The sequence below is a fragment of the Sesamum indicum genome, linkage group LG9 (assembly GCF_000512975.1).
Source record: "Sesamum indicum cultivar Zhongzhi No. 13 linkage group LG9, S_indicum_v1.0, whole genome shotgun sequence".
NCBI lineage: Eukaryota > Viridiplantae > Streptophyta > Magnoliopsida > Lamiales > Pedaliaceae > Sesamum > Sesamum indicum.
Window position 1 is genome coordinate 1,377,944 of NC_026153.1, and position 25,549 is coordinate 1,403,492.

The 25,549-nt window shown below is 35.3% G+C and overlaps 6 protein-coding genes across 13 annotated transcripts in view; 2 read left to right on the plus strand and 4 right to left on the minus strand.

Annotated features, from left to right (window-relative positions):
• Window positions 1,217-2,715, minus strand: LOC105170136. The gene has a single exon (XM_011090764.2). It carries the CDS (start codon window positions 2,587-2,589, stop codon window positions 1,390-1,392), a length of 1,200 nt encoding a protein of 399 aa, XP_011089066.1. The 5' UTR covers window positions 2,590-2,715; the 3' UTR covers window positions 1,217-1,389.
• Window positions 5,079-6,333, minus strand: LOC105170137 (wound-induced basic protein). 3 transcript variants are annotated; one of them, XR_002287818.1, is made up of 3 exons: window positions 6,149-6,310; window positions 5,748-5,807; window positions 5,079-5,386 (listed from the first exon to the last, which is right to left on the minus strand). XR_002287818.1 is itself a non-coding variant. In XM_011090765.2 (2 exons), the coding sequence occupies exons 1-2, from the start codon at window positions 6,217-6,219 to the stop codon at window positions 5,314-5,316; spliced, it is 144 nt and encodes a 47-aa protein (XP_011089067.1). In that variant the 5' UTR covers window positions 6,220-6,333; the 3' UTR covers window positions 5,079-5,313. The 3 variants fall into 3 exon arrangements, 1 of the variants encoding a protein (XP_011089067.1); XR_002287819.1 differs by lacking the exon at window positions 6,149-6,310 and adding an exon at window positions 5,918-6,142; XM_011090765.2 differs by lacking the exon at window positions 5,748-5,807 and having other exon boundaries at window positions 6,149-6,333.
• Window positions 11,751-16,159, plus strand: LOC105170138 (ethylene-responsive transcription factor-like protein At4g13040). Of its 4 annotated transcripts, none has more exons than XM_011090770.2 (7): window positions 11,751-12,114; window positions 13,412-13,471; window positions 13,641-13,771; window positions 14,471-14,555; window positions 15,201-15,375; window positions 15,469-15,590; window positions 15,689-16,159. In XM_011090770.2, the coding sequence occupies exons 2-7, from the start codon at window positions 13,429-13,431 to the stop codon at window positions 15,802-15,804; spliced, it is 672 nt and encodes a 223-aa protein (XP_011089072.1). In that variant the 5' UTR covers window positions 11,751-12,114; window positions 13,412-13,428; the 3' UTR covers window positions 15,805-16,159. The 4 variants fall into 4 exon arrangements, with proteins under 4 accessions (XP_011089072.1, XP_011089071.1, XP_011089073.1 ...); XM_011090769.2 differs by lacking the exon at window positions 11,751-12,114 and adding an exon at window positions 12,121-12,153; XM_011090771.2 differs by lacking the exon at window positions 11,751-12,114 and adding an exon at window positions 12,134-12,153 and having other exon boundaries at window positions 13,412-13,431.
• On the minus strand, window positions 15,828-20,100 carry LOC105170248 (membrane protein of ER body-like protein). Its single transcript, XM_020696959.1, has 8 exons — window positions 19,865-20,100; window positions 18,828-19,286; window positions 18,586-18,735; window positions 18,353-18,418; window positions 17,913-18,209; window positions 17,565-17,786; window positions 17,406-17,467; window positions 15,828-17,305 (listed from the first exon to the last, which is right to left on the minus strand). The coding sequence occupies exons 1-8, from the start codon at window positions 20,040-20,042 to the stop codon at window positions 16,835-16,837; spliced, it is 1,905 nt and encodes a 634-aa protein (XP_020552618.1). The 5' UTR covers window positions 20,043-20,100; the 3' UTR covers window positions 15,828-16,834.
• LOC105170249 (extensin-like) lies at window positions 22,575-23,102 on the plus strand. The gene has a single exon (XM_011090920.1). It carries the CDS (start codon window positions 22,575-22,577, stop codon window positions 23,100-23,102), a length of 528 nt encoding a protein of 175 aa, XP_011089222.1.
• LOC105170140 (E3 ubiquitin-protein ligase RNF4) overlaps window positions 23,435-25,549 on the minus strand; it is a 6,294-nt gene continuing 4,179 nt past the window's right edge. Inside the window, exons 4-7 of one of the 3 annotated variants that reach the window (XR_848474.2) lie at window positions 25,124-25,224; window positions 24,199-24,445; window positions 23,869-24,095; window positions 23,435-23,777 (exon numbers count right to left, since the gene is read on the minus strand). Coding sequence is in view for 2 of the 3 variants with exons in the window: in XM_011090773.2 (XP_011089075.1) it covers window positions 24,200-24,445; window positions 25,124-25,224 (347 nt within the window). In the remaining variant the exon portion in view is untranslated. The remainder of the gene's footprint in view (window positions 23,778-23,868; window positions 24,096-24,198; window positions 24,446-25,123; window positions 25,225-25,549) is intronic. The other 2 variants (XM_011090773.2, XM_011090772.2) reach the window with 2 other exon arrangements.

Consider the following 25,549-nt stretch of genomic DNA (forward strand, 5'->3'; position numbering starts at 1 on the left):
AGTCAAAGCCATTTCCTCCGCTAAACACTGCGTGAGTGAGTTAGAGTGGGAGTCGGGAGATTTTTGGATACGCGAGGGGAAGGATATCATGCGATGAGGCGTTTATGAATTTTCAGCAACTGGGTGCTGCAAGTGTGTTTTACGTAAAGCAGAGGCCACGACATGTCTCGTATATACAAACACAGGAGCGAGGGACGATGTTGATGTCGGTGGGTGTTGGCTGTTGATGTGAGGAGTTGGTAGTGTATTTTAACTCCGATAATTAATGATTAATTGGTTTCTTAATTGGGTTTATCAATAAGATTGTGTAAATAATCAGCCGTTTTTACGTTGGGTTAGACAGAATTCAGGAGATGTGTAAATACGTCCCTTTCTTTGTGTTTTCATGTTCAGTAGATTTTGTGAGTGCGTAACCTGTAATTAATTATTTTTTCTAATTATATAATAAATATATTACATTTATCTTATAATTAATTTTCATCGTATCAAACCAATTTGAATTCTTCCCAAGCTTCCACTTTCTCTTAGTTTGAAGACAATTAAAAGTCTATTTTCAAGGTATACTACACCAGAATTTGTCAAACTCATTATCGTAAAATGAAAAGAATCTGTTGGGGTTCCGAAACTAGGCCAGAAAATTTCAGGTCCAAATTTTCAGCCGAACTTGGTCCAGCCCATATTCAGAAATACAAAACCTAAGCCCAAGCTTGATGATCACAAAGTTTGAGGAACCCATCCACTCCACATTCTGGTATTGCATGTTACTTCATGACACCAACTTTGTATATAAAATCTATTTGCAACGTACATCAATTGGCGTAATTCAATTAAATGAGATGCAGAATAAAACATAAAGTTAATAATGAAGATGTGAAGTAGAGTTTCGATCTGTACAAAAGAATTAAATGCCAAGAAAAAGAAAATATATAACAAAGATGATCGGTTTGTCTCTTACACATTTATTATTGATGGACAAAATTCCCTGAATTAGGTCCAAATGAGGTAATCATGGGTTGAAGCCCTGGACATGGAATTACCCTTAGGCAAAAGGAATCCTATAAACCCTTTTAACTTATAGTAGTAGTATAAGATAAACTGATGGTGTAAGGATGATTTCAAAGGGATAGGATACACACAAGGAAGACCTGTGGCTCAGTATTGTCAAGCATGCATGAGATGAGATGAGATTTCTTGCAAATTCATTCATCAGGTAATAAACTGTAAATAAGCAGCAGCCTGTAGGTAAATCTTGAAACCATGGAAAAACATACACAACTAGTAAATATTTACCTCTTACAGCAAAGTTCTTGAAAAACAAAATACAGATTTTTCTCTTCTATTTTTTTTTTTTTTTGGTTTTGCTCTGCAGGGTAATAATTAAGCTAGTAGCTAGTATCTATCTCCATTGTTATGCACCTTCTTGCTATGCTTGGTGACATGATGCAACCATCCAATCCCTTTAATGGCCTTTGTGATCTTGACAAGATTAGGCCTTCCCATCCCCAAATTCATCTTCCCTGCCGACAATTTCAGGGCCTGCAAGCAACATAGCTGCCCATCAACCTCTTCTTCTTCCTCCTCGGTATACATTTCCACAATTTCTTCCTTCTTGTTCTTGTTCTTGTTCTTGTTTTTCTTCCTATTGACATTGTTCATCGCCTTGTTCTTGGAATCCAATTCATACGCCTCCCACAACGAGTCCATCCCATCGCCCCCGTCCACATTGTGCCGCTCCTCGAACAACTTGCATGCCAATGTCCTCTTCCATTCCTTTTCCTTCCTCATGGACCCGTAGCTCCCAAGACTGCAATGGTCCAACGTCCGAGAACTCTCCGTTTTCAACTTGTTCTCGCTGTCGTTTTCCTCATCCGCAGCACGATCGAACTTGGGACTCGTGACCCTCTGAGAATGCGCCTTCACCATGGGAGTAATGTGCTCTTTGCCGCCACTAATGGAGTCGCTACCATCGACTTTCGTAGCATCGAAATTTATTTTACTACCACATATCGCCTCGGATCCGTTTCTCTTTTCCACGAATTTATCGATTTTCGTGCTCTTTGATGGCTCGACTTTTTTCCTCTCTTCCACATTGGACGCCATTCGCTCAAACTCATCCAGTATCTTCAAGAAATTCTCCAATCTCTTCTCTTCCCTTGCAACATCACAAGTATTTATTTCTACCTTATCACCACCCTCTGATCCCTCAACCACACTGTCTCCCATTGATTTTTCCTCAAGTGGGCTTTCCTCTACAACATCCATGGACGAGCCAAACAGAACTTGGTACATGCCAAGATCCTCAAAACACTGAAACTCCTCATTCTCACAATCTTTCTTGGACCCCAGCGATCTCTCGAGAGCAGTGGAGAAGTTGTCGTGAACAAGAACAGTAAGAAAGGCGAGAGAAAGAAGAAAAGTGGTGGCGAGAAGAGGGGAGAGAAAGGAGATGAGTTTGAGGATGTAAGGTGAGAAGAAAATGAAGTAGGAGAAGTAGAGAGGATGGGAGAGAATGAAGGAGCAGAGGAGAGCCAAGTCAGAAATGATGAGAGTAGAAAAATGGGACTTGGGAGTACAACACAGCTCAGACATTTCCTAGAGAGAGAAAGAGGAGAGAGAGGAATAGAAAAATGGAAGATGGTAAAGAGATGGGAGGAAGAAGAAGGAGATGAAGAAGAAGAAGAAGATTCTTTGTTGGTTCGGGAGTAGGAGAGTGAGTGAATGGTCTTAACTAACGAGTGAAAATTGGATGAGGGAAAAAAGGGGTTGTTTCCTTTGTTAAAAGCTTTTCTGCTAACCACCCTATTTTGCCTTTTTATGTCTATGTCATATATGTAATTATTACACACCTAATTTCTACTTTTCCTTTGTAAAATGGTGTTTATATTATGCTTCATTTACCATATACATACCCACTTAAATAATATTCATGTATTTAATCTCAAAAGAAAAATATTCATGTATTTTGTATATTAGTAAAATATTTATCTAATGCACATGATGTGTACGTATTAATTGAATTGGAGATGCAATATAATGTTATAATAAAATGTTTGAACTACTGATTAATAATCAGATAGGATTCCATTTGCTATTCGGGTAATGTCATGCACTCGAAAAGCATCTCAAAACTTGTTTTAGCAGCTCCAGAATAAAACCTAACATCCCAACACTTTAAAATTACTATTATTATTATTTTAAAGCTAGAAGTTGAAAAACGATTTTCTAAAATTATTGCAAACATTTCTTCAATATATGAATAATTATAAGCTTTTGTTCATGAGTAAGCCTAACAAACATAGACATGTATGACATGGCCAAAGTAAACAATGGGAAACTTTGAGCTTTTTTCGATTATGATGCACTTTCAGGCATCCTCTTCTCTTCTCTTCTACTAGCACTTTTAGCATTAAAAAACAAAATGCTCGGGTGTCACATATTTGTACCACACCACACCACTCCATTGCATGTTTGTAATTAGGATTATATAATATATGTTGTGATCACACCATGACAATTCATTAGCCACATTGTGCATGTAAAGGCAAATTTGACTAATATGGTTCAGGTTATTTCTGGCAATGAAAATGCAAGAGAGTGATGAATATTACAATAAAGTAATCTTATACCACATATGCTCATTACATTATGACATTACAAACATTAGAGATGTGATTTGGCTGGATCCCAATTATATGCTATGGTACTATTTGCATCCGACAACAAAGAAATGCATAGAAGTAGCTACTTTTTATTAGAATGAAAGGCTAATATCATTATTAGGAAGTATTGAAACTCCACGAATCCAAACATTTACAGTATTTCATGTCAGTAAATCCATTATATATGAATAACCATAATAATTTGGTAGCCGACTTCTGATTCATTCTACGGAGGTTTCGAAACACCAGGTATTTAGAGATTCACAATATTTCATATATTGAGTTATGACTGTTTAAGAGTCGCATGGTCTTGGACCCCATAAAGATAACCTGAATAAGAGTCATCTAAATAATGGAAAGAACATAAGATAGGAGGTTGATTGATGGTGAATTCTAAAGGGTTTTTGGGTTTGAAAAGGGACTTCACTTCACATGGGAAACCACTCAATTACTACTCCATTGCATACCATCCATGCCCACCCTATTTTGCAACCTCCCCTGCTTTTTCTAATATGGGGACCCCCAGTGTCTGCTGTTACCATTTTTATGATACATAATCTTGGAAGCGTATATACTGTGAACCCACACATTTTCTCAGGTAAGTCAAAGTTTCACATGTGAAAGCATAAAGTGATTCTTCCTACCTCAAAAAAGATAGCAAAAGAATGCATGATTCATGACTTTAACTGCACACAAAGTGGAGAGCAAATAATACAATCAATTCCCTGTTTGTTGTTCCCTTCTGCTAGATAAAGCATATATGTCATCAGATAGACTTTACAGAACTGAGTCACTTGACGGTAAAATTTAATTTTAGGATTGAATATCAACACTTGGATGCTCCAAGGAAAAAAAAAAATTGAATGTATTTTTCTGTAACAGTTTATGAATGAACACAATAGCTGAGACAATGATAAATATGTCCCAGTTACTTTGATGGATGCAAACAGTCATCAGAACCAGCAGCAGCAAATCTGACATCAAGCAGCTTAATTAGTAGTTGATTCTTAACCAATTGCAGCATATACAAATCTCAAAATGCTAAATGCCAACTACCAGCTTATAACACTGCAAGAGCTGATCATTCACTAGGTATGGGAAGTTCATCTATAACTGATACCCTTTCTATAGTAAAAAATGGTTGGGTGGTGGAGAGTTTAAGTTTAACCAATTACCAGGCAAGTTCCTGCAACTAACACTAGATATATGAAAGAGCTATCATGCTTCCAAGTCAGTGCACGTAACACTGTAACAGTGTCCAGCGCAAGTCAACCGAGCCCCACCTGCCCAAAACCCAATCCCAGCCCCAACACCCCAAACCCACAAGAAAAACAGAAAACAAATAAATTCCCTGCCTTAAGAGTCCTTCATGATTCCTCGGAAAGGAAGATAACCAAATTTCAAGTTTCTGAAAAGAAAAAAGAGGACACAAGTGCATCATGTATTGACCATGAAAAACTTTTCAGAAGACACTTTCTTTTGTCATGAAACAAAAGCTTTACTTATCAAATCAACTCAGGATTACATACACTAACAAAATCAAGGTTCAAGTTTCACCACCAACAATCGTAATATTTAAAACAGTTTCTTAGTTGACACTTCAAATAACCTTCAGGAAACCTGAGCCTAGCTAAAGCTTCCATCAGGGGCCCATTTACTCTGTCATAATAGGTTTATTTTCATTTGCCTTTGGCTTCTGTTCCTTTGGCTTCTGCTCCTCGGCTTTCCTGGATTTATATCCACAAGTAAGAAGAACAAAAGGAAAATAAAACACATAGAATCAAACAGAGAAATAAATATCGCCAACTAATAAATTTTCACAAGTTATTCCTCTCAATCATGACCGCTGGATGCATATATGTTTTTTTCTGAATGAGAATATACAACAACTAATCAAGATTGAATTAGTGGTCTCCCAAAATATAGTCACATGCAACAATCAGAAGAACAAACGCCATAACAAAGCAAAAGGCGTTGTCTGTCAAGCGCATGTGGTTACTTGAAAAGAAGGCTAATTTGCATGAGAAAAATGAGAAAATCGATCAAACCGCCTTTTTTCAACAACCCAAGAAGGATAAACTATCTTACCATCTCTCCATAGCTATGCCACGTTTCTAAAACAGTAAAGCAGAGTACAATATGCAAGCCCTAAATAACCGTAAAGAGCTTGTATTAGCCATTGTTTATGTATGCAGCGACACTTGTTCAGACAAATTAGCAAATGATCAACAAACAACAAAACTTATGCATTTAACAACCAGCAGTTTCCACTTTTGAGCTCGAAAAGGAACTGCATAAACATCGAAATCCTCTCTTTAAGACATGGATGTGCCTCCGGAAAGCCCAAACAGCTGCTTTTTCAGCAGCAAAATTCGAGAATCATCGAAAAACAAACGGAGCCCACGACAGACAAATGATCGCAAGGAAAAACTAGATAATAAAAAGGTTTTAAAACAAACAAGGCAGCTCCAGAATGGGAGGAGACGTACCTCTTGTCAGAGGAGCCACCCTTCTGGCTGAGGAAGGACCGGAAAAGCGGAGAATTCACATCGTAAATCATTTCGGCCAATCGATTTCACGGCGCAAAAAAGCCCTAATTTCTAAGAGTTCAAGCCCTAATTCACTCCGGTTAAGCAACTTCGATCTCCCCAGCTTGGGTGGAAAGAAATACAGTGATTTTATAGGATACAAAAATTGGGCTGAGTTTGGAGTTCAGAACCCAACTACAATATTTTTTGGGCCATGGCCCAACTAACAAGGCCTATATTTTAGATCAGCCCATTAAACAATCTCTCATCCAACTCGGGTCAAAAAACAATCCTATAACCTTGAAATAATCCGAACGATTTACAGATTGTGGTTTGAGCAGCATTTTAGTAGACACTAAGAGGGTGTTGGACGAAATTTATTTCAAATATTTCATTAAAATTCATTCATCTTATAATATATTTTAAAAATTTATAAGATAATAGATTTTATTTTAAAAATAAATTGTTGAAATATTTGAATAAAAAGAAATAAATTAATAACTCCTTATCGACATCTTATTATAAAGGAGTTTATAAACTCATAACATCTTATCTTTTAAGTTTATTATTTTATTTTTTAGAAAAATCTAGCAAAAAATAATTATGTGTGACAGGAAATTCTAATCAAATTGGTCATGTGATTGATGTATAATTTTTAAAGTGATCAATCAGACTTGTTATATGATTGATTTGATTCGATAAATAAGAATTTTATGGTGTGTGATTCTAACACCCTCTTAATTTCTACACAGTTATCTTTTTCCTCTTTGTTTGCTAGAAATTGTTTGAGCATGACGAGGTGATCCAACACTAACCCTAGGAAAAGTTATACTTGTACCGCTTTACATTCATACACCGTTTTAGAACTTCAGTTCAGACTGCGCCATTTTGAAAAAATATGAGAAGTTCGATTTTAATTACCTTTAGCGTGAAGGAAATAATAATAGCATTGAGAATAAACAAGTCTTTTATTTGACTTGAACAAGAATTAAGATGAGTGAAGCCTTTTAACATGTGGAGCTACAAGTCAAAATATTGTATGTTGTTTTCATGTGGAAAATTGGATTTTTAATTTATCTGCCAAATTTCGACTACAAAGTCAAATATAGTTTATTTTCAAATACCTACTTTTATGATTAAATAAAAAGAGAAAGAATGAGACAAAAGCATATTGGATATTGTATTATATTATATTTCACTATAGTTCATCATCAATTATATGACAAAAATATTACAATAAATTGTATAATTAGGTGAGATTTGATCAAATTTAATTGAAATTAAAATATTTCACTGACTTCAGTAAGTGAGTCTATAACTATTAGTTTGTTCATGCATTTCAATAAATATATGCTTCTTGAATAAACTATATATTTACTCATTCTCTTCTATACAAGCTATCGTGCTACATAATATATGCACGTATATAATCAGATGGATAAAATATAAAGTTTAAAAGTAAAAATCAATATATAATTAATAAGGAATGAAGTGATTAGTATGAATAGAGGTGGATGATAAATATGGTAATATATTGGTTATAAATAACATGGATGAAATAAACAAGTGTATCGATACAAATATTTAAGGGTATAATTGATATTTTAAAATTTTAGTATTGAGCTGTTACAAATCAATTGATGTGAGTGGAAAATGGTCTTTTTTTTTTTAATATTAGCATAAATAAAAGAATTATTAATTGTCATAAGTTAATTAATTCTCTTTTTAAAAAAAATAAAAAAAAAATCATTGATTCAAATTAAGAATATCCCCCCCAAAAAATAGAAAAAAGGCTACTAGTTGAGGAGGACGTTATCCACATGGCAGGCGGGCTATCCAATCAATGGGTCTCGTCGTCGTCGTCGGTGTAGTTTTTATTTCTCTCTGCCACCAACCAGTTGCCGGTTACCACCCCACCATGTATATGTACTTCAATTATTAATCACCCTATTTCAACTCAAATTACCAATTTCTCCCCCCACCCACCCTCCCTTATTTCTTCGCCAAAAATATAATTTTGTTTTCTTTTTTCTCATTTAATATTTCGTGTGTCATAATCCTGCACAGCAAAATACGAAAATGACCTTGTACCCATCTATATTTAAGTAATACCCAACTATGTGATGATTTGATTTATTTATAATGTTACCGTTCATTCCGGTGCTACTTCATAAATATGAAGTCGAAGAAGTAAAAACGTCTCAAAATATGCATTTTACTAACCACTTTAATTTATGGGGTCAATGAATAGGGTGAGATTCTATCAAAATTCATAGATTAATACCTAATTCTAAACTCAGACCCAATAAATATTATTAGATTTAGATCCATGCCCAAACTCATTAAAAAAATATATATTTGGTCTGGGTTGGGCCGCTTCCCTTAGATGGCCCGGCGTACAACCCTACATTTCTCAACTCACACAAGACCTCTCTGAGAAAAAAAAATTTAAATCGATGCGTCAGAGCGAGCTTAGCAACCCTAAGCGAAGTCTTCCCCGGCTATCATATATTGAATTCAACTGGATGATTGAGGTCTCTACCCACCAATATCCACGGATCTAAATATCCAATTCGGATTCAAAAAATATACGTTTTGTTTACCCAATTCAATTAAATTATTATTTTTCAATTGATCTACATTCAAGTAAATAAATCTAAAAAATCTAAGACATCATAACATTATTTATCGTGTAATTCTTCGACTAAGTATATTTTTTAATTAATAAATAATTAAATAATCAGTTATATAAATATATTATCATGCTAGCCTTGCTAGGTATATTTTAATATCTTGATTGACAATAATGCTTGTTTAAAGACTTGAAGTGATAAACTTGAATTTTAAAATTTTATAATATTAAATTCGATTACTATTAAATATGTAGATTTAATAGTTTCATTTGATTATTATATAAACCGTATTACAAATGATATATTATTTAAAAATTAGAAAATAAAAGAAAGAAATTTAATTTAATTTAAAAATTATTTAGTGTTTTTAATTATTTTGTCTTAAATAAAAATATCAAATATTATCCAACAATATTACGAAGAAAAAAAATTGGGTCGGTACCCTATCCAGACCCAAAACATCGGGTCTATGAAATAATTAACACACAATGTGTTGGCAATGGAGTGAGTATGTGTGGATTGATGTAGACTAGCTGTTCTAGAAAACAAAAAAGGATTAAAAAATAATCAAAGTTAGGTAGTGTTTGGTTAAATGAAAATTAATTGAGTTTGAGATAGGTGTCCAACTTAAGTCATCTGTTTTCTTTTTCCCGTAATATATGACCGAAACTGGGCATCAACCTCTTTTGCGGAAATGCTCAACTTTTAAAAATAATCAATTTTATATATTTTTTTTATTAATTTTCATATTATTGCAATTCGACCCAAAAATATTTTAAAATTATACTTACATCCCATTTAAAAATTTACCATTTGGACGAAAAATACTAACATCAGCCAAAAAAAAGAAAAAAACATAATCTTCTAATCTTATCCCTCACTCAAAACATTCTCTAGTTATAACTTTTATACTTGCAAGAGGGTAAACATAATATATAAAGTTAATTGTAATAAAATATTATTTTTAAATAATAACAATTGGATAAAAGTAGTCGTTGATGAATAGAAAAAAAAAAAAAAAAACTAGCCACTTTTGTGCTTCTTTTGTAATAATATTTCATATAAATTACCATATATCACACAAAAATTAGTTTCAACAAGTGACCTAAGACATATATATATACATATATATGTGTGTGTGTGTTATATTGTGAAATTTGAAGAAAGGCATGATGAGTACATGCATGAGGATTTTTGTTGGACTTTCAAATTAATTTATTGGTAATGAATATATACTAATTTGGCTATAACTTGTACGTAGCTGCAGTAAGAAGTTGAGGCATTGGCATCAATTCAGTTGTAATTACGTACCAAAATGGAATTTGATGCTAGTTATTTTCACATTTAAAGGCGATTAGTATGATATAATTGTATCTACCACTGCTTCATAAAAGTTTTTATTACGTATTATTTTTTCCAACCAAGTTATTGATTTGATTTATTTTACATTATATAAACCATATATTCCTTATATTTTTACCATCACGCAAAAAATAAATCATTAAAAAACTTGTGATTCATATGATATTCATAAATATTATGCAGGGATCAAAATACTATACAATGGAAGTAGAGATCTTGATGGATTATATTTTGAAAGTAAGGGGGATAAAGTGAAATTAATGTAAAACTTGAGGTCCTATTTGACTATTTCATTGGTTGAGGCAAAGGGCTATATCATTACCAGGTTGTAATGGCAAAGGGTAGTACTGAAAGATCTAACATTATTAAATGATACCAAACAAACAAGCACACACTATGACTATGCAAAGTTGTTGAGCCCACCCTTGCAATTAATTTAATCCTCAAACTCAAACTCAAACTCAAACTGTATAGGTAGATCTCAAATACCCATCAAAAGTAAAAACAAAAGCCTAACTCATGACATCGCATACAATATCTGATACTTTGTTGATTATTTTCCGTGCTGATTTTAATAAAATATACAGAATTCCTAGGTTATTTTGTTAATGAAACAAGATTTCTTTTTAATCTTGTTCTTGCAATTACACTACAACAAAGGGGTATTTTATGCATATATATTAAACTCGGCCCAAAAATACCCTATCAAACTAGCAATAATCTGGTATAATATAATATGATTGAAACAATAGGAATTTCATGACGAACGGTGATCCCTAAAGATGATCGTGTCCATATGTAAATCACCCCGTAACTTTTTTGTTGAATCAAGAGTTACAACAATTTAATATTTCGCCTTTAGATCATACTCTCAAGCATTAAGCTTTGGACTTCTATCAATCCAAATACTTTTGAAATACATTCGCGTTTTCCTACATTTGCCTTCTTTTATAATGAAATTGAAATAAATGGGCTTTTTACGCATTTTACCCTTAAATTTTTTAGAACTCAAGATTCAACTTTTTCTTTCATAGGGGCATAAATTTTGCTGCACTAAAAAGAGAATGTTTGATTATTGCTACCTTGTTATTACAAAGTTAGGTATGCAAAAATAATATCGAATAATGAGTAATGTATACGAAAATATTTTTATGAAAAAAAATTATTTTGAAAAATAAAAATGAAGTATTACTTATGTTTCCAACAAGAAATATTAACAAACAACAAAATTAAATTTGAAATCAAAGGGATTATATTATAGTATTTAATTATGAATTGAGTTGGGAGTTATGAGAAGAGAGAAAAAGAGAGGTCCAGCTACTGAAAAATTGTACTTGGGCATTTATACATGGAGTGGCTAACTTACCTATAAGAAAAGGTCATTTTGGTCAATTGGTTTGCCTCCAAAGATATACCTAGAGAAGGTTGAGCTCATGTGTAATAACATGGGAAAGTTTCCTAAGGGCAACCTTGTCCATCAAATCTTTCTTAGATAAAAAACAAGTACATAGAATAATAGCATCAAACTTCCATTCTCCCTCTCTCTCTCTCTCTCCCTCCCTCCCTCCCTCCCTCCCTCTCCTCCCAACAACAGGCAAACAAGAACAACACCACCCTCCTTCCCAATTACAAAAGACATTGTTATTATGATAGTAAAAATAAAAGAAAAGGTGGTAGATGCATGAGTGAGTAAAACACCAACTACTTGGTTCTATATATTATTCAGAAGAAGAATCATCTCTCTTTCTCTTTCTCTCTCTCTTTCCATTCTTACCATCTTCCTTTTGTAATCCACACAAATAAAACCACCCCATCCCACCTCCCTTCTTTGTTTTGATTTCCGCCTCGGTTTCCACGCACCGCCAACTACTACTATTATCTTTCTTTTATTATTCTCTCTCTCTCTCGCTCCCCTTTTTTTCCTTCTTCAAGGTATTGCCGCAAGAAAACTTCGTAATGGCTTCTTATGATGTGTGTTTTATGTCTTTTTTTGTAAACTTATTGTGTTATCAAACTGTTTTGTCTGCATCGGTTGACTTGCGGTCTTGAACCAATTGCTTGTTGCTATGTGGGCTTTGGCATTGGCTTTGAATGATGACAAGTTTGTGTTTTTTGAGCTGGTGGTTGTGGGTTTTTGGTTTTCTTGAATTGTTGTTTCTTGGAGCTTATTCGATTTTCTCTTTCTTTTCTTTTTGGGCTTTTTTTGTCCCCCTTTATGTTCTTGCCTCCATGAAAGGTGGTAGGTTCATGGGGTTGACTTACAATTCTTGAAGAATGAAGAATTTGGGCATTTATGTAGATTTGATGAAATTCTTTTACGGTTTAGGTTGATAAGGAAAAAATTATATCTGATGGCCGTCACTCTACCACCTTTTTATGTATTGGGTAAGGCTAGTTTGGGTGTGAGGTTTTTGTCACCCTTGGGCTTCTAGCTTCTTTGTGTAGGTTTGGATTTGGTGTTTATGGTCTCAGAGTCTCCTGACTGGAGTGATAGTTAAATCTTCTATCTATGCATGAAGTCTTCTGGAGATAAACCGTTGATGACTGTGTCATAGTTCAGGGAAATTGCTAGGCAAGGTTGCTTCCCTTGTTTAGGATATTACTATATTAGTTTTAGACAATGGCTATATTCTTGGATTGTAAAATTTCTATCTTTGTACTTTGGTTCTATTGTGGTGGTGTGACCAATTTCTGAGGGTGTTGGAGTTAAAAAATTTTTGTTCTGCACATTGTCTCTGACAATGCCATTGTTTAAGGATTTCCACCGTATTTTTAAGGGCAATAGTAATATGATGTGAGAACTTTGCTGACGAGAATAGACATCATCCAAATCGACATTTCAATTAATGATTTTCCTCCTAGTTAGAATGTTGAGATACTTGTATGTTTTCTACCATTACTGATTTTTTTCTTTAGTGGGCTCTCTTGTTCTGTTTTTATTTTTCATTTTATTTTGTTCTGTTCTTCTTCTTTTTGGGAAGGGTGGGAGGAAGGGTGGTAAGGGTTTATGTGGGATCGGGGAAGAGTTACATCATCTTGAGAGCATCTGCATCCAAAACTCTCAATTTTGTAAATATACTCTCTCTGGCTTGTACACCCATAGCTGCAAGTATTGATCGTATAGACTTGCTTATTATTATTGTTATATGCATCCTTTATTTGCACTTATGCTGATCCTTTAAAGTGTTTTAATGAGGCCATTATCTAACTTATCTATTGTTCCTTTTAGGAGAACCAGAAACAGCCATGGTGAGCATTCGAAGACGCAAGCTCTTAGGAATGTGCTCTGGTAGTCAAATAAGATGGGCTAGAACTATGACGTTATATTAGTTGACCATAAAAATATGCATTTCCTTCATGGATTGTTCTGCATAATTGACAATGATAATCTGGTTCTTTTATTGTCATTGCTCTACTTGTTGTGATTGCTAACTTTGGTACTGAACATAATTTTGTAGGAAGAAGTTCTTTCTTGGCTCCACTCTCCTGTGCTTTTGAGCATGGACACACCCCTGAAAACTGTGCTGAGAGTACCAAATCCGTCAGTGTTCATCCACTGCCTTTAAATGATAATTACAAGCCAAACGAAGTAAGCTGAGAGTTACTTAAGCTCATATGGATCTTTAAGTTCTATCTGTGCAGTTGATTGTGCTTGTCTTGTACATGACTAGTTGGTGTGCTTCAGATATGAAACTGTTTATCGTTTAAATGTTGAACTAAGGTAATGCATAGACATTCCAGTTATGTATGTATCTGATGAATTTCGAGTTCTGCAAGCACTCGAAACCCTAATGTTGTTCCGGAGGCATATATATCCATCAGAGTCCTAATTTAATAGCAGAAAGAAGTAAAGAAGGGTTTCTTGTCATTTTCCCTCACCTCAACATGTTTCCCTTGATAACAGTGATTTTTTACTTAAATAGTTAACTTGATACTCCTTTCTCTGGACATCCCTGTAGAAGTTTGGTGATCAGGGTTTGTCTGATTTGGACCAATGGAGGTCTGCTAAGCTCCATATAATGAAATATCATTTCTGAAAGTGAAAATTAAAAGGATTGTTGAGGATCAAGATTACTGATATATATACATATATTTATATGTATTTTAACTGAAGATTACTCATATATTCTTCTTCCACTCTCTACATCCAGTTGGTGTTTTGTGTTTCATAGGCATTGATCTTCCGTCTACAAGTTTCATTCTCTATTTGGACCCTAAAGATATGCCTATATATTGTCTGCCAAAGCTCTGTGTTGACTTAGAGTTTTCCATTTCTATCACTGACTAGGAAACCACCTCAGAAACTGGCCCTGGCTCATCAAACTTGTCTGCTTCCAGCCCGCCAAAAGAGCACCTAATCCAGCAATTCCCTGGTTTGTTCGTTTTCATTCATGCATCATCTCTTGTGCATGTTTGCTATTCATGTATTTGCTTTGTAAAATAACTGCTTATGTCACAGAATTGGTATATGGCAATTCGTGCATTTAATAAAGTGCCTGTTTGGATAATGAATTGAAAAAGTGAAATGTGTCAACTGATGCTTAAATAAATACCATTGTTCAGTGTTTCAACCCTCCGAAAGCAAAAATGGAAATTGTGTCCATTTAACTAGTCATGGAACAAACGCATTGCTTAATTTTCTTTCGTGTGGATTTGTATCTCCATGTGTATGATCACAACCAAAGGTGAGGAGGCAAGTAAGATGAAATTTCTAAATTGCCGGCAAACCAGAGTCAGCAATTACAGGGTAAGCATTTATAAAAATGACATTTACATGACAAGTGTCATGTACTTGTATGCTTGTAAGTTTGGCCGAGCTGATCCGGCCTAGAATTTCCAGTTGAACTATTTTGATGGTCTCTGAGCTTCTCTGACCTCCTCATGTGTTAGTACCTCAACTCTTTCATTCCATATACATAGTAACTAATTTCCATATCCTAAGTTGGCATTCTGCAAGAATCATACAATATGTTTCCCGTTTTTGTCTTTGATCTGATATATCTGTTCCCTTATTGCAGAGATCAAACGCAGAAAGCGACACAGGAGGAAGCAAGTGGAAAATCAAGAGCAATGTGTCATGCGAGGTGTCTATTTCAAGAATTTAAAATGGCAAGCTGCCATTAAAGTCGACAAGAAGCAGATCCATTTGGGAACTGTTGGCTCTCAAGAAGAGGCTGCCCGATTATACGACAGGTATCATCTGAACCACAATAAACCTTCTTATGTTCCTTCCAAAATGTTATAGAGAAATAAAAGAACTGAAGATGAGATTTTCCAAACCTGCAGGGCTGCGTTCATGTGTGGAAGGGAGCCAAATTTTGAACTATCCGAGGAGGAAAAACAGGAATTACGGAAGTTTAAATGGGATGAGTTTCTAGCTATGACTCGTTCCGCCATCACTAACAAGAGTAAGCCATGCACACACCCATACATACATACATATATATATATTGAAAAGACGTTTCATTACTAGAAGTCTACACAACTGTTATATTTGAATCTCCAGAAAGCCAGAGAAGAAGTGGGACGGTGCCACGAAGAAAATTTGAAGAGAATGAATGGGAGGGCGAGCAAGGACGCAATGGTTTTTCAGCCTCAGAAGATGATGCATTAGCCCCTTGATTTACCTCTTTTTCCAACACGGGCTGAAACATTCATTTGAGCCCTGGCAGCCATATTAGATCTTATTCAATTCTTGGTATATATAAGAGCCCCTATTAGGGCAGTTCATGTGGAATTCTTGGCAAGAAAGCAGATTGCCATGTTGTGGTGCATTAACAGATGAATCACAATTTGATGTCATCATTATCATCCCTAGAGTGGAGCGTGGATCTACTGTGACAATGCATGTTTCTACATGAGTGATAGTTAACCCATAGCAACAGCCAGACATACATAGTGTTGATGTGGTATAATTCTTATTTGATGTATCACACTCGGTTCATATTTCTTTCAAGTAAATTATTTCATTATAGTCCATCTTGATTCTGTTGCATACAACATTAATTTCTGCAAAGAAAGAACGTCCCGAAGACAAATGTTGAGGTGTGAATTTGATAGTAATTCACGTGATGAAGCTGCTCTTCTTGCCCAGAACCTTGAGGGGCAAAACAGTACCGATGGAAGTCGTGGGAGAGGCTGGCGAGGTGGTGGCTGACGTTCATTAGTCCATCGAGGGAGGAGAGATACACGTGACAGATGAATTCTTGGAGTTACGGTTGGTGCATATAATACAGTCTTCACCACTTCACCTTGTAGCTTGCCAAAACCACCTTCATGCCACTGCATCCCATTATTAATCAATTTTGGTTTGGATTTTTGCAATCAGAAATCTGAACGGTCCACAAGTTTTGTCTGAAAGATTTCTCTGTTTAGACATATGATTGATTGTTCAATGTACTATCATTATCTGACCTATTTATGCTGCCTGATCAAGCTCTATCGACTATACTGGTTTCTCATTGTAGAACATTTCAAGATTCATTCAGAAATTCCAAAAACAGGGAAACTTCACAAATTTATTCATAACAAACAGACCATTATTCCACAACAGCAACAATGTGCTGGTTCAAGATTCAGAGGACGAAAAACTGAGGCAGCACATAATAAAAAAAGGAAAAACCAGATTCCAGTTACAAGACTCTGAGAAAGATCAATAGGAAGCCCAGGCTGGAGTGGCTGAAATCATGTCAGGCACAAAAGAAGGAGCTGCTGGATTTGGTTGGAAGTTGAACCAGCCAAACCTATCCATGAGCATTTGGCAGAGATCTCCTGCTGCGTATGCAACCCCTGAGACGGAGATCGCCATCGTGATGTAGTATAGTATGGTTTTAATGTAGTCGGTGAACTTTTCTGCATGTTTCACATAAGCTTTTGCAATAGCAAGAACGAAAACGCACGTGAAAGAAGCTGCTGCAACTGCCAGAATCTTGTAGTCCTTATTGTCGCTCTCACGGAATGCGAACCCATAAACGATGGGAGGTACTAGACCAAAGAGAATGAATGATAGTATAGCAAATGTTGCATGGAATAGAAAATGGCCCCTTCTTCCTAGTAGTTCTTGGTATTTATCAGTGCTCTGGGTTGAGTCCCCTCCAGAGTTGTAGTTTTTCAAGTCCATAAGCTGTAAGTTTTTGTGTTAGCATGATTGCTATGGAACGGGATACAAGAACTGTTTGGATGTGCAAAGCTTAGGATTTCTGAGATGAAAAAAAATTACTCACATTCTGACCAAAAACGAGCAGGCCGCTGGCTACAGTTGCTAATCCAATGGCGATTGTGTTCACTGCAGCAGAGATTCATCAGGAAAAAAAATGTGTTTATCATCCAAACAATCAGAGAATTATTAGATTTGTTCTGAAGGTAAGGAAGACGAGGCATACATGTTGTGGCATCCGAGGCAGCTGCAGAAGAAACGACACTCAAGCTCGCAATCGTCTCCAGTAGGCCTCCATACACAATGCATTTCAAGATCTCCAGTGATTGGGAACGACCAGCACCAGAGATTGCTTCTGTTCGACCACCAGAGCTCACATTAATCTCTCTGCCTTGCTCAGTTCTTGTTTCGACAGGCCTTTCTTCCTCAGGCATTTGAGTATGAGCCCCTGTACCATAATGTCAGTAGATAACAATGGCTCCAGAATATGACGAGCAAATGTTGCATGTATGAATGGAAGACTTTAGATGAACGTGTTGAGTAAAACAGTAAATTCTACAAAAATATATATTACCAATTTCATCTCTGATCTCAATTGCTACATCTCCACCACTTCCATTTTCGTCGTTGCTTTTATCAGCAGCAGATGATAATCCATGCAGTAGAGGAACACGCAAACTGAAGCCAGGAAGTGCTCCGGTTGATTTCTCAAGACTTCCGTTATTCTCATCATTTGTTTCATGAGTTGATGCCAATCTTCCATGCAGCAGAGGAGCATGAGAACTGGAGACAGGCAGCCTTTCACCTGACTCATCATTGAAATGTTCTTCTTCATTTTTGCTTCCACCATCGTGCTTGATCTGTTCTTTACCTATAAAAACATGTACTTAACATGTCACATGAGGATCACTTTTCTTGATCTTTTACAATTTCAAAGCAGCCCACACCAATGATTCTTCCAGAGATTCCGAACACCATGAGGAGCAGAAACGAAGAACGGAAAAGAACATATACCTTTTGATTCCTGTGCGCTGTCTTTCTCTCCTCTCTTCCTAAACATCCAAAACAGATCAAATCCACCTGCAAACACCAAATGACGAACAAATTTCTTAAGTTCGCAAGCTGTCGATTTCTGCTAATTTTCCAACATAAACTAGAGAGTGAATGAACAATTCATTCTTGATTCTTTTAGCTCAAGTAATGGAGCCTGGAATAGTCGACCCATTAAAGCTAACATCAGCAAATACCTTGTGTAACAGTCGTACTCCCGCCTGCATTGGTGGAACCCCCTGCAACTGCAGAAAGGCTGGCACCTGATGCGGGCTGCTCTTGTACAGTTTGTGGGCTTTCGTGTTTCCCTTTCCCTCCAAAGATACGGAATGGATTCAGACCGTTCCCTGCTTGAAAACAACACTACCCTTAAAACCCGATTCATATGTTAATCAAGAGACGGAATATTATTGTAATACTGCTCATTTTATAATTCTACCTGAGGGTATGAAAATGCTGAAACAGGCTAAGCATCCAAGCAGGTCAACTGGCTTATCACGACGATGGCCATCTCCATCTCCTGTAGACCGTGTCCTGCTTCCACGTATCTTTCTACGAAGGACAACCTTGGTAATCTGAGAACTGCAATTAGGACAGTATGCAGTATGTGTGTGAACTTTCTCCACGGCCCTCTCGAATTCCAACTCTATGACCTCCTCATCACTTTCTTCCTCTATATCAATCTTTACCTTCTCCTTTACTCTACCAGTGCTTGTGCCTATATTTTCTTCTTCTTCTCTTGATGTTGAAACCAACTTTGGAACACTCAGACCAGACACGATCTTATCCTTAAGGTCTCCCGGGTTTTGGTTGTTGACGACAGTGTTAATGAGTTTTGGAATGTCCAGATCTTCCAGCCCCAGGTTTTCGCCTGAAAGAGACAACTGGAGTGTAGGACCTGTGGAAAATCATCGTTGTAAAAGACTGGATCCAAAACTACTCGTCTTAAAAACTTATTCGTGCCTTATGCATTGAAAACTCATCTGAAAATTGCAACAACTTTTACACAGACTGGACAAGATTGTTACTATAGTTGCAACCAAAGGAAAAAGGGCTATGCAATATTTATCACCAGCTACTCATTTTGAAATTTTGATTAATTAATGATCATCTATACTGACCTCTAGTGTCATGATTGAAGGATTTCTGATGAACATGATCAACCCAAGAATTTCCAATTTCGTAGGTCCAAATGCAGTGGTGGCATTTCCACATTCCTTCAGACACAATCAAGAAAGGAAAAAGAAAAGAAAAACATGGTACCAATGTTGTTGCCAATTTCATACCACTTAATTAGTTCATTCATTATAGTATTTTATTGTAAGTACATGAAATGAGGATTTTGTTTATCTTATATTAAAACGGACATGAGAATATCAAATGATTAGATTGATCATGTCCGAAGCAGCAAGATCTATATTGTGTTAACGTGACAAATAAGCAAATTTACATAATCCATGTTCCTGGTTTGCTTACCTTCATTCTTATCAAAGTAAACACTCTTTTCTGGTACATCATTGTTTTCATCACTGCTGCTGCTGCTGCTGCTGCTGCTACCATCACCAGTACTAGTAGCCGTTTCGTCTGGCTGCCACGACAGAGGCTGCTCCACCACTTGCTCCTCAGGCAGACCTGGGTGCATCACTTCCATCATGGCCTCAGCAGCAACAAAAAATCAATTGAATTCTCAAGGCAGTGCTGCTGGTGTCTGCTGTTAAATGCTTGCAGAATTGGACATTCTTATAAACAACACTTTCGGGCCAATAAATTAATTAATTATATTCAACTTTGAAATAATAATAATAATCATAATATCAAGATACATACATCAAAGCAAGTAATTAAATATTAATTTCTCACGTTCGTCAGATGCTTGCCATTACTGCTTATGATCAATCACATATATCTGAAAAAAAAAATCAAATATATATATAAAAAAAATAGCACATATATATATATATATATTGTGTAGGTTGGAATTTCAACATGATAATACGTGTATTAAAGTATTAATTGTTGTAAGTTTAAGAACATAAGTTTTGAAGTAATAATTAACGTATTATATTAGTAAGACCTGTCTAGGTAGGTATTCAAGAATGCTTCCAACGTGGTATTTTTTATTTTTATTTATTTTTCTACACTTTTGACTTTTGTACTGTGTATATATATCCTCCACATTACAGCTAGTTTTAGGTCAACTATTTCACATTTCTTCATCATTTTCTATCTGTCAAAAAGATTATGTTCACATTTACTTCAAATTGGTAATTTTTTATGTACAAATTATTTCTGGCCTATGACCAAATTTGCTACATTGTTGCGTCTTCATGGTGTCTGATCATTCATGCCTTTGTTAAATAGACACAAAAAAAAAAAAGAAAAAGAAAAAAGGAATTTGATTAAATATTGATTGAGGAGGGAACCTATTTTTAATATTCCTAAGAACCTATTGTGGTTACATAATGGTTGCCCCTTATATAACGTGCATTCGAACTGGTTTTAAATTTTTAGGATAAATTATAGTTTGTTTTTCTAAAGTTTATTATAATTATAAATTTATTATTATTTAAAAAATTATAATTATTCATCTTAAATTAATTATTATTTAACAAATATCCTCCGTGACAGTGCTCAAGAAATCAAATCCTAATCTCAACTATTGCAAGAGTGATGGGTTATAAAATTGTTATTATCAATAATTAATGGCATATGCATCTACATACAGTGACAATAGAAATTACATAGTGACAAAAGTAATTATTGTTACTAGGTTATATTTATACATGTGTTACTAATTATTTTTAATTACAACTAATTGATGCACGATTTTTTGTCCAATTTTAATGATTATTTTTACAAACTAATTATTATTATTAAAAAATTTAAATTCATTATTGTACGTGATGAAATAAGAATTACTATCACTAAATATAATATTAAAATTGTGGATTTTTTTTTTGAGATGCCAAATAATATAATATAATATAAAAATTTTACTAAAAGAAGAGAAGAAAACGAATAAGCACTAAGATTGATTCATATACATGCTTTAATTTTCAATAAATGTTCATTCCTCATATATTTTCTGATCTATCAAGAATTACTTGTATTGTTAAATAGGTACGGTATACGGCCTACACATACGTGTTATACTCAAGTTATTATACGTCTCTTATAAAGAAATATATCATACAGTAATAATATTTTTCTTATCTCATATATAATAAACAAATTCTTTTTTGATTTCTTATATATATTAGTCAATATGGCACGAATACTTATGTGTATGTAATCAAATAAATACAACACATTTTAAAAGATAAAAATAAATTATGCTTAAAAGTAGATCAAGTGATAAATATGGGTGAAGGTATAATATGAATTTGATAATATATCATCGATTAAAAGATGACATGGATTATTTGAAATAAAAAAAAAATTATCTGGCACAAATATTTAAGGGGTGTTACGTTATCAAATGCCAATTATGAGTCAAGAAGGACTATTTTTATATTGTCATATTGCTTTTGCGTGTATATAATAAATAATTTTTTATAATTTAAAATATATCATAAGTATGAACAAAATGTACAAATCAATGCATTACATTAAAAAAGAAAAGAAAGAAAGAGAGAAAGAAAAGACAATTAATTTATGTGTTAATGTAAAATTTAAAAAAATGAATGAATTAGTTATCTTATCAAGTGAAGATTATTTTTGAATTCACAAAAAATTAATGAGATGGTGTCATCAATCTTGTTTATGAGTGTCATTAATCGTTTTATATATATATAGAGAGAGAGGGAGAGAGACGTGCAGTTTTCTTTAATGTTTTAGATTTAGTTGAAGCTAATTGTGGGAGTGGTGAGGGAAACTCGGAAAACATTTATTTTATTCCATGTAATTATGCAGTCAATACATCTTTTTGCAGCCATAATTAACATACTAATGTACTTAAAAGAGGATTTGTTATTTCCTTTCACATAATTTGGTTAGTCATATTAATTAATTATGGAATCATATGCAATTTTAGCTGACAACATCCCAAGATTTACATTTCCATATTCCAATGCACAGTTTTCCGTGTTATCTATCTATCTATCTATATATATATATATATGTATATATGAACCCATAAAAATCAAGAAACTAGTGAAAATCCAAGACAAGTCACCATAAGAGAATTATGGATTTCTCCGTTATACGTCCAAAGCCACCCGCCAAGAAACCCATCGACGGGCCGCCACCAAAACCGCCATCAGCAGCACCACCACCAGGCGGCGTACAAACACCCCAGCCTCCTCCGGGGAAAGCTCCGCCTCAGAACCTTGGTCCATACATGGAGGACTTGGATCATATTTCTGGCATACAACGTATGAGAAGTATCGAGTACACAAACGCAAGAACTTGGAGGATGCATCTTGGAGACTACCCTAAAGATTACTATGATCATTATGGTAACTATGAGCATGGCCATCATCCTGTTGGATTCCATTACTACGACCATCATCACATGCCGCTACCCCCGCGGCGCCAGCGTGCTCTCCTTCCGCCCGACCACCGCCACAGTACTCTCCCAGGGCCGCCATTGCGGCTCGGACTTCCTCCACCAGAATATCATTGTGGACCGCCACCGGCTACGTATTATTATCCGCCGCCACAGCATGGTGGACTCTTCAGTGATGAAAATCCCAACGGTTGCATGATTATGTGAGAGGAGGGGATTATGGAATTTTCTTTTGGAAGACGATCGTAATTTGGAGATTGAGTGTTTATGGAAGAATAGTAATCCGGATTTAATTTTTTATGCGATTATTTTGCAGTTAATATAAATAACATCCTTGTTTCCCGTTGCGTCCTTTAACATATTGGTTGGTGCTCTGGTCACTCATGAGAAAAAATAAGACATGTTTTTCATGTACAACTTGGTTAGGATCTGTACTCGTAAAATTGCTACTTGACAAGAGTTTTATTATTTCCAGTCCCAACTCATTTTTCTCAGATTGACTGTTTGTAAAATTCATTGAAAGTGGCTAAAATGCCCAATTACCAGAAGCAAGTTATAAAATAAACAGCAATTGGATTGTAGTGACAATGTTACCGCGTCATGCCCTCTTGGCAACCAAAGCTATAAAAAGGTGCATATTGTTGATGGGCATCTGACAAAATACAGTAACAACTCCCCCTCGACTCGCAACAATCTAATGCTTAAGAGTTCCCGGCAGAAGTAGGTCATTACCAGCCCATCTCCGCCGAAGGCATTCAACTTAAGAATCTAACATCCATCCATCTTCCAGATTTCACATCCTACCAATCAATCTCTTTCATGTCAATGCCACAGCTTCCAGAAAAGTAGCATATCCGGATGCGTGAAATGCAAGGGCGAATCCTGTAAAGAAATGAGGGGCGACACATCAGTTGACCAAATCACCGTTAACACTTGGGAGAAGTGCAAAATTGAAAGCTGTCATATGTCTAACCAATTAATGCGTCATCCAAGGCAACATTATTTAATATTTTGTTGTGCAAAGAACTTATCTCTGGTTGAGCAGACTGCTACTAGCCAAGTGTTCACTATTCAACAGTTCCAGATGGATAGGAATACAGTAACCCAAGTTTTTTCATCAATGGGTCAATAGAGTATTTAATTTAAAAATTTTAAACCAAATTTTGTAGCATCTCATGAGGCCCTTTACTCATCATAACCCTGATCACAGCATAAGGAGACACTTCAGATAAAAATAGATCAACAAGCAACATGCCAACAGAGAGATGGACAAATGGAGAGACAGGAAGACATAGATGGAAACCTCAAGCACTTCTGGTGGCAGGAAGGTAAATTCTAATAATGTCTTTCACAGTGGTTCTTCTCCTGCAAGTGGGGCATTTGCTTTGAGCAGCTATGGCAGCTTTGATGCATGCCTTGCAGAAAATATGCCCACATTTTGTCGACATCTCCTCGACTAATGGGCCCATGCAAACAGGACAGCTAAATGTTGGCTCCTGTGGTGGCGGCGGCGGTACAGTTGGCAATTCTGAGCTCTGTCCACTCTTTCTCTATAATCCACACACCAGAACACTAGTCAATCATGTATACTATTACCAACACTACCCCAAGCAGAGGAAAAATTAAGACAGTCATGTCTTTCAAATCTACGGAAGTTCACTCAGGATAGTGATGTTCATAAGGTCTAGAAAATGACCTTGTATGGACAAACTTACCTGAATAAACAAAAAAAATTGTCACATGCCACAGTCCATTTCCCTCAAGTCAAATATCAACATTCAGTACAAAGTAACATTTCTATACAGATAAAACATCTTAATACATGTTTAAACCAAGTACATTCACTAGGCTACTATATGGAACCTATAATCAGGATCATTCTCATGAAGACAAACTGAACTGCAGAAATAATTTATTCCTCAAGGATAACGAGGAACTGATTGACTATACATCAAAATACCGCCTAATAAGCTACAAAAAAACCAATGGCCTTCAGAAGCCAAACAATTAGATAAATATCTCATTGGAGGTAATGGAGGAGGGTTCATTTTAAAGAGTCGGTCAAAGAGAGAGAAAACAAACAAAATCATCGTTTCCTCTTCATATGAACAAAACATCAATTCTGTTAAGTTAAACTAAAGCTGAGAGATGCTGGATTCACAAACAAGTAACGATGTTAAAGCAGTAAAATCAGTAGGTGGCAGGTCAAAGACAGGAAAAGTTGTTACCGTTGAATTGCTGCTTCCTTCTAGATTTATGTAAAGGTCACAATTTATAATCGTCTGATTTGTTGGAACCCTCCTGCGCTTGTTGCGAGATGACCTTTCCTCTGTAATAATTATGAAGCACATCAGCAAGCAATTTCCAGAATGTAGAAACAAAGAGAAAATGAGTCCATCAACCAACAAAAATATATCAGAAATAATGAGGCTTAAAGAAGAACAAAAACTTCACTTTTCAATATTGTTGACCAAAGGGTTCTTCAAATAGGGGGAAGGTATTAGTATTCAACCATAAACACAAAACAAATTACAGCAGTTTTTCTGATGATATCCATGAATATGATTACATAACCTCATGCATCAGTACAGACAGCCAGCACATTCACAAAATTCATTTTTCTTCATTTATCTAGGAATATAATATCACAAAAT

Bases quoted from the DNA above. Each gene is read 5' to 3' on its own strand.
- LOC105170136 (XM_011090764.2), bottom strand. From the start codon at position 2,589: ATGTCTGAGCTGTGTTGTACTCCCAAGTCCCATTTTTCTACTCTCATC.
- LOC105170137 (XM_011090765.2), bottom strand. From the start codon at position 6,219: ATGATTTACGATGTGAATTCTCCGCTTTTCCGGTCCTTCCTCAGCCAG. The intron at 5,387-6,148 runs GTACGTCTCCTC...ATATAAATCCAG, and splicing joins GGTGGCTCCTCTGACAAGAG to GAAAGCCGAGGAGCAGAAGC.
- LOC105170138 (XM_011090766.2), top strand. From the start codon at position 12,534: ATGGCCGTCACTCTACCACCTTTTTATGTATTGG. The intron at 12,568-13,411 runs GTAAGGCTAGTT...TGTTCCTTTTAG, and splicing joins ACCACCTTTTTATGTATTGG to GAGAACCAGAAACAGCCATG. The intron at 13,772-14,470 runs GTAAGCTGAGAG...ATCACTGACTAG, and splicing joins ATAATTACAAGCCAAACGAA to GAAACCACCTCAGAAACTGG.
- LOC105170248 (XM_020696959.1), bottom strand. From the start codon at position 20,042: ATGATGGAAGTGATGCACCCAGGTCTGCCTGAGGAGCAAGTGGTGGAG. The intron at 18,419-18,585 runs GTATTTGCTGAT...TGGTGTTTGCAG, and splicing joins GAGTACGACTGTTACACAAG to GTGGATTTGATCTGTTTTGG. The intron at 17,787-17,912 runs GTAATATATATT...ATTATGGTACAG, and splicing joins TGAGATCAGAGATGAAATTG to GGGCTCATACTCAAATGCCT.
- LOC105170249 (XM_011090920.1), top strand. From the start codon at position 22,575: ATGGATTTCTCCGTTATACGTCCAAAGCCACCCGCCAAGAAACCCATC.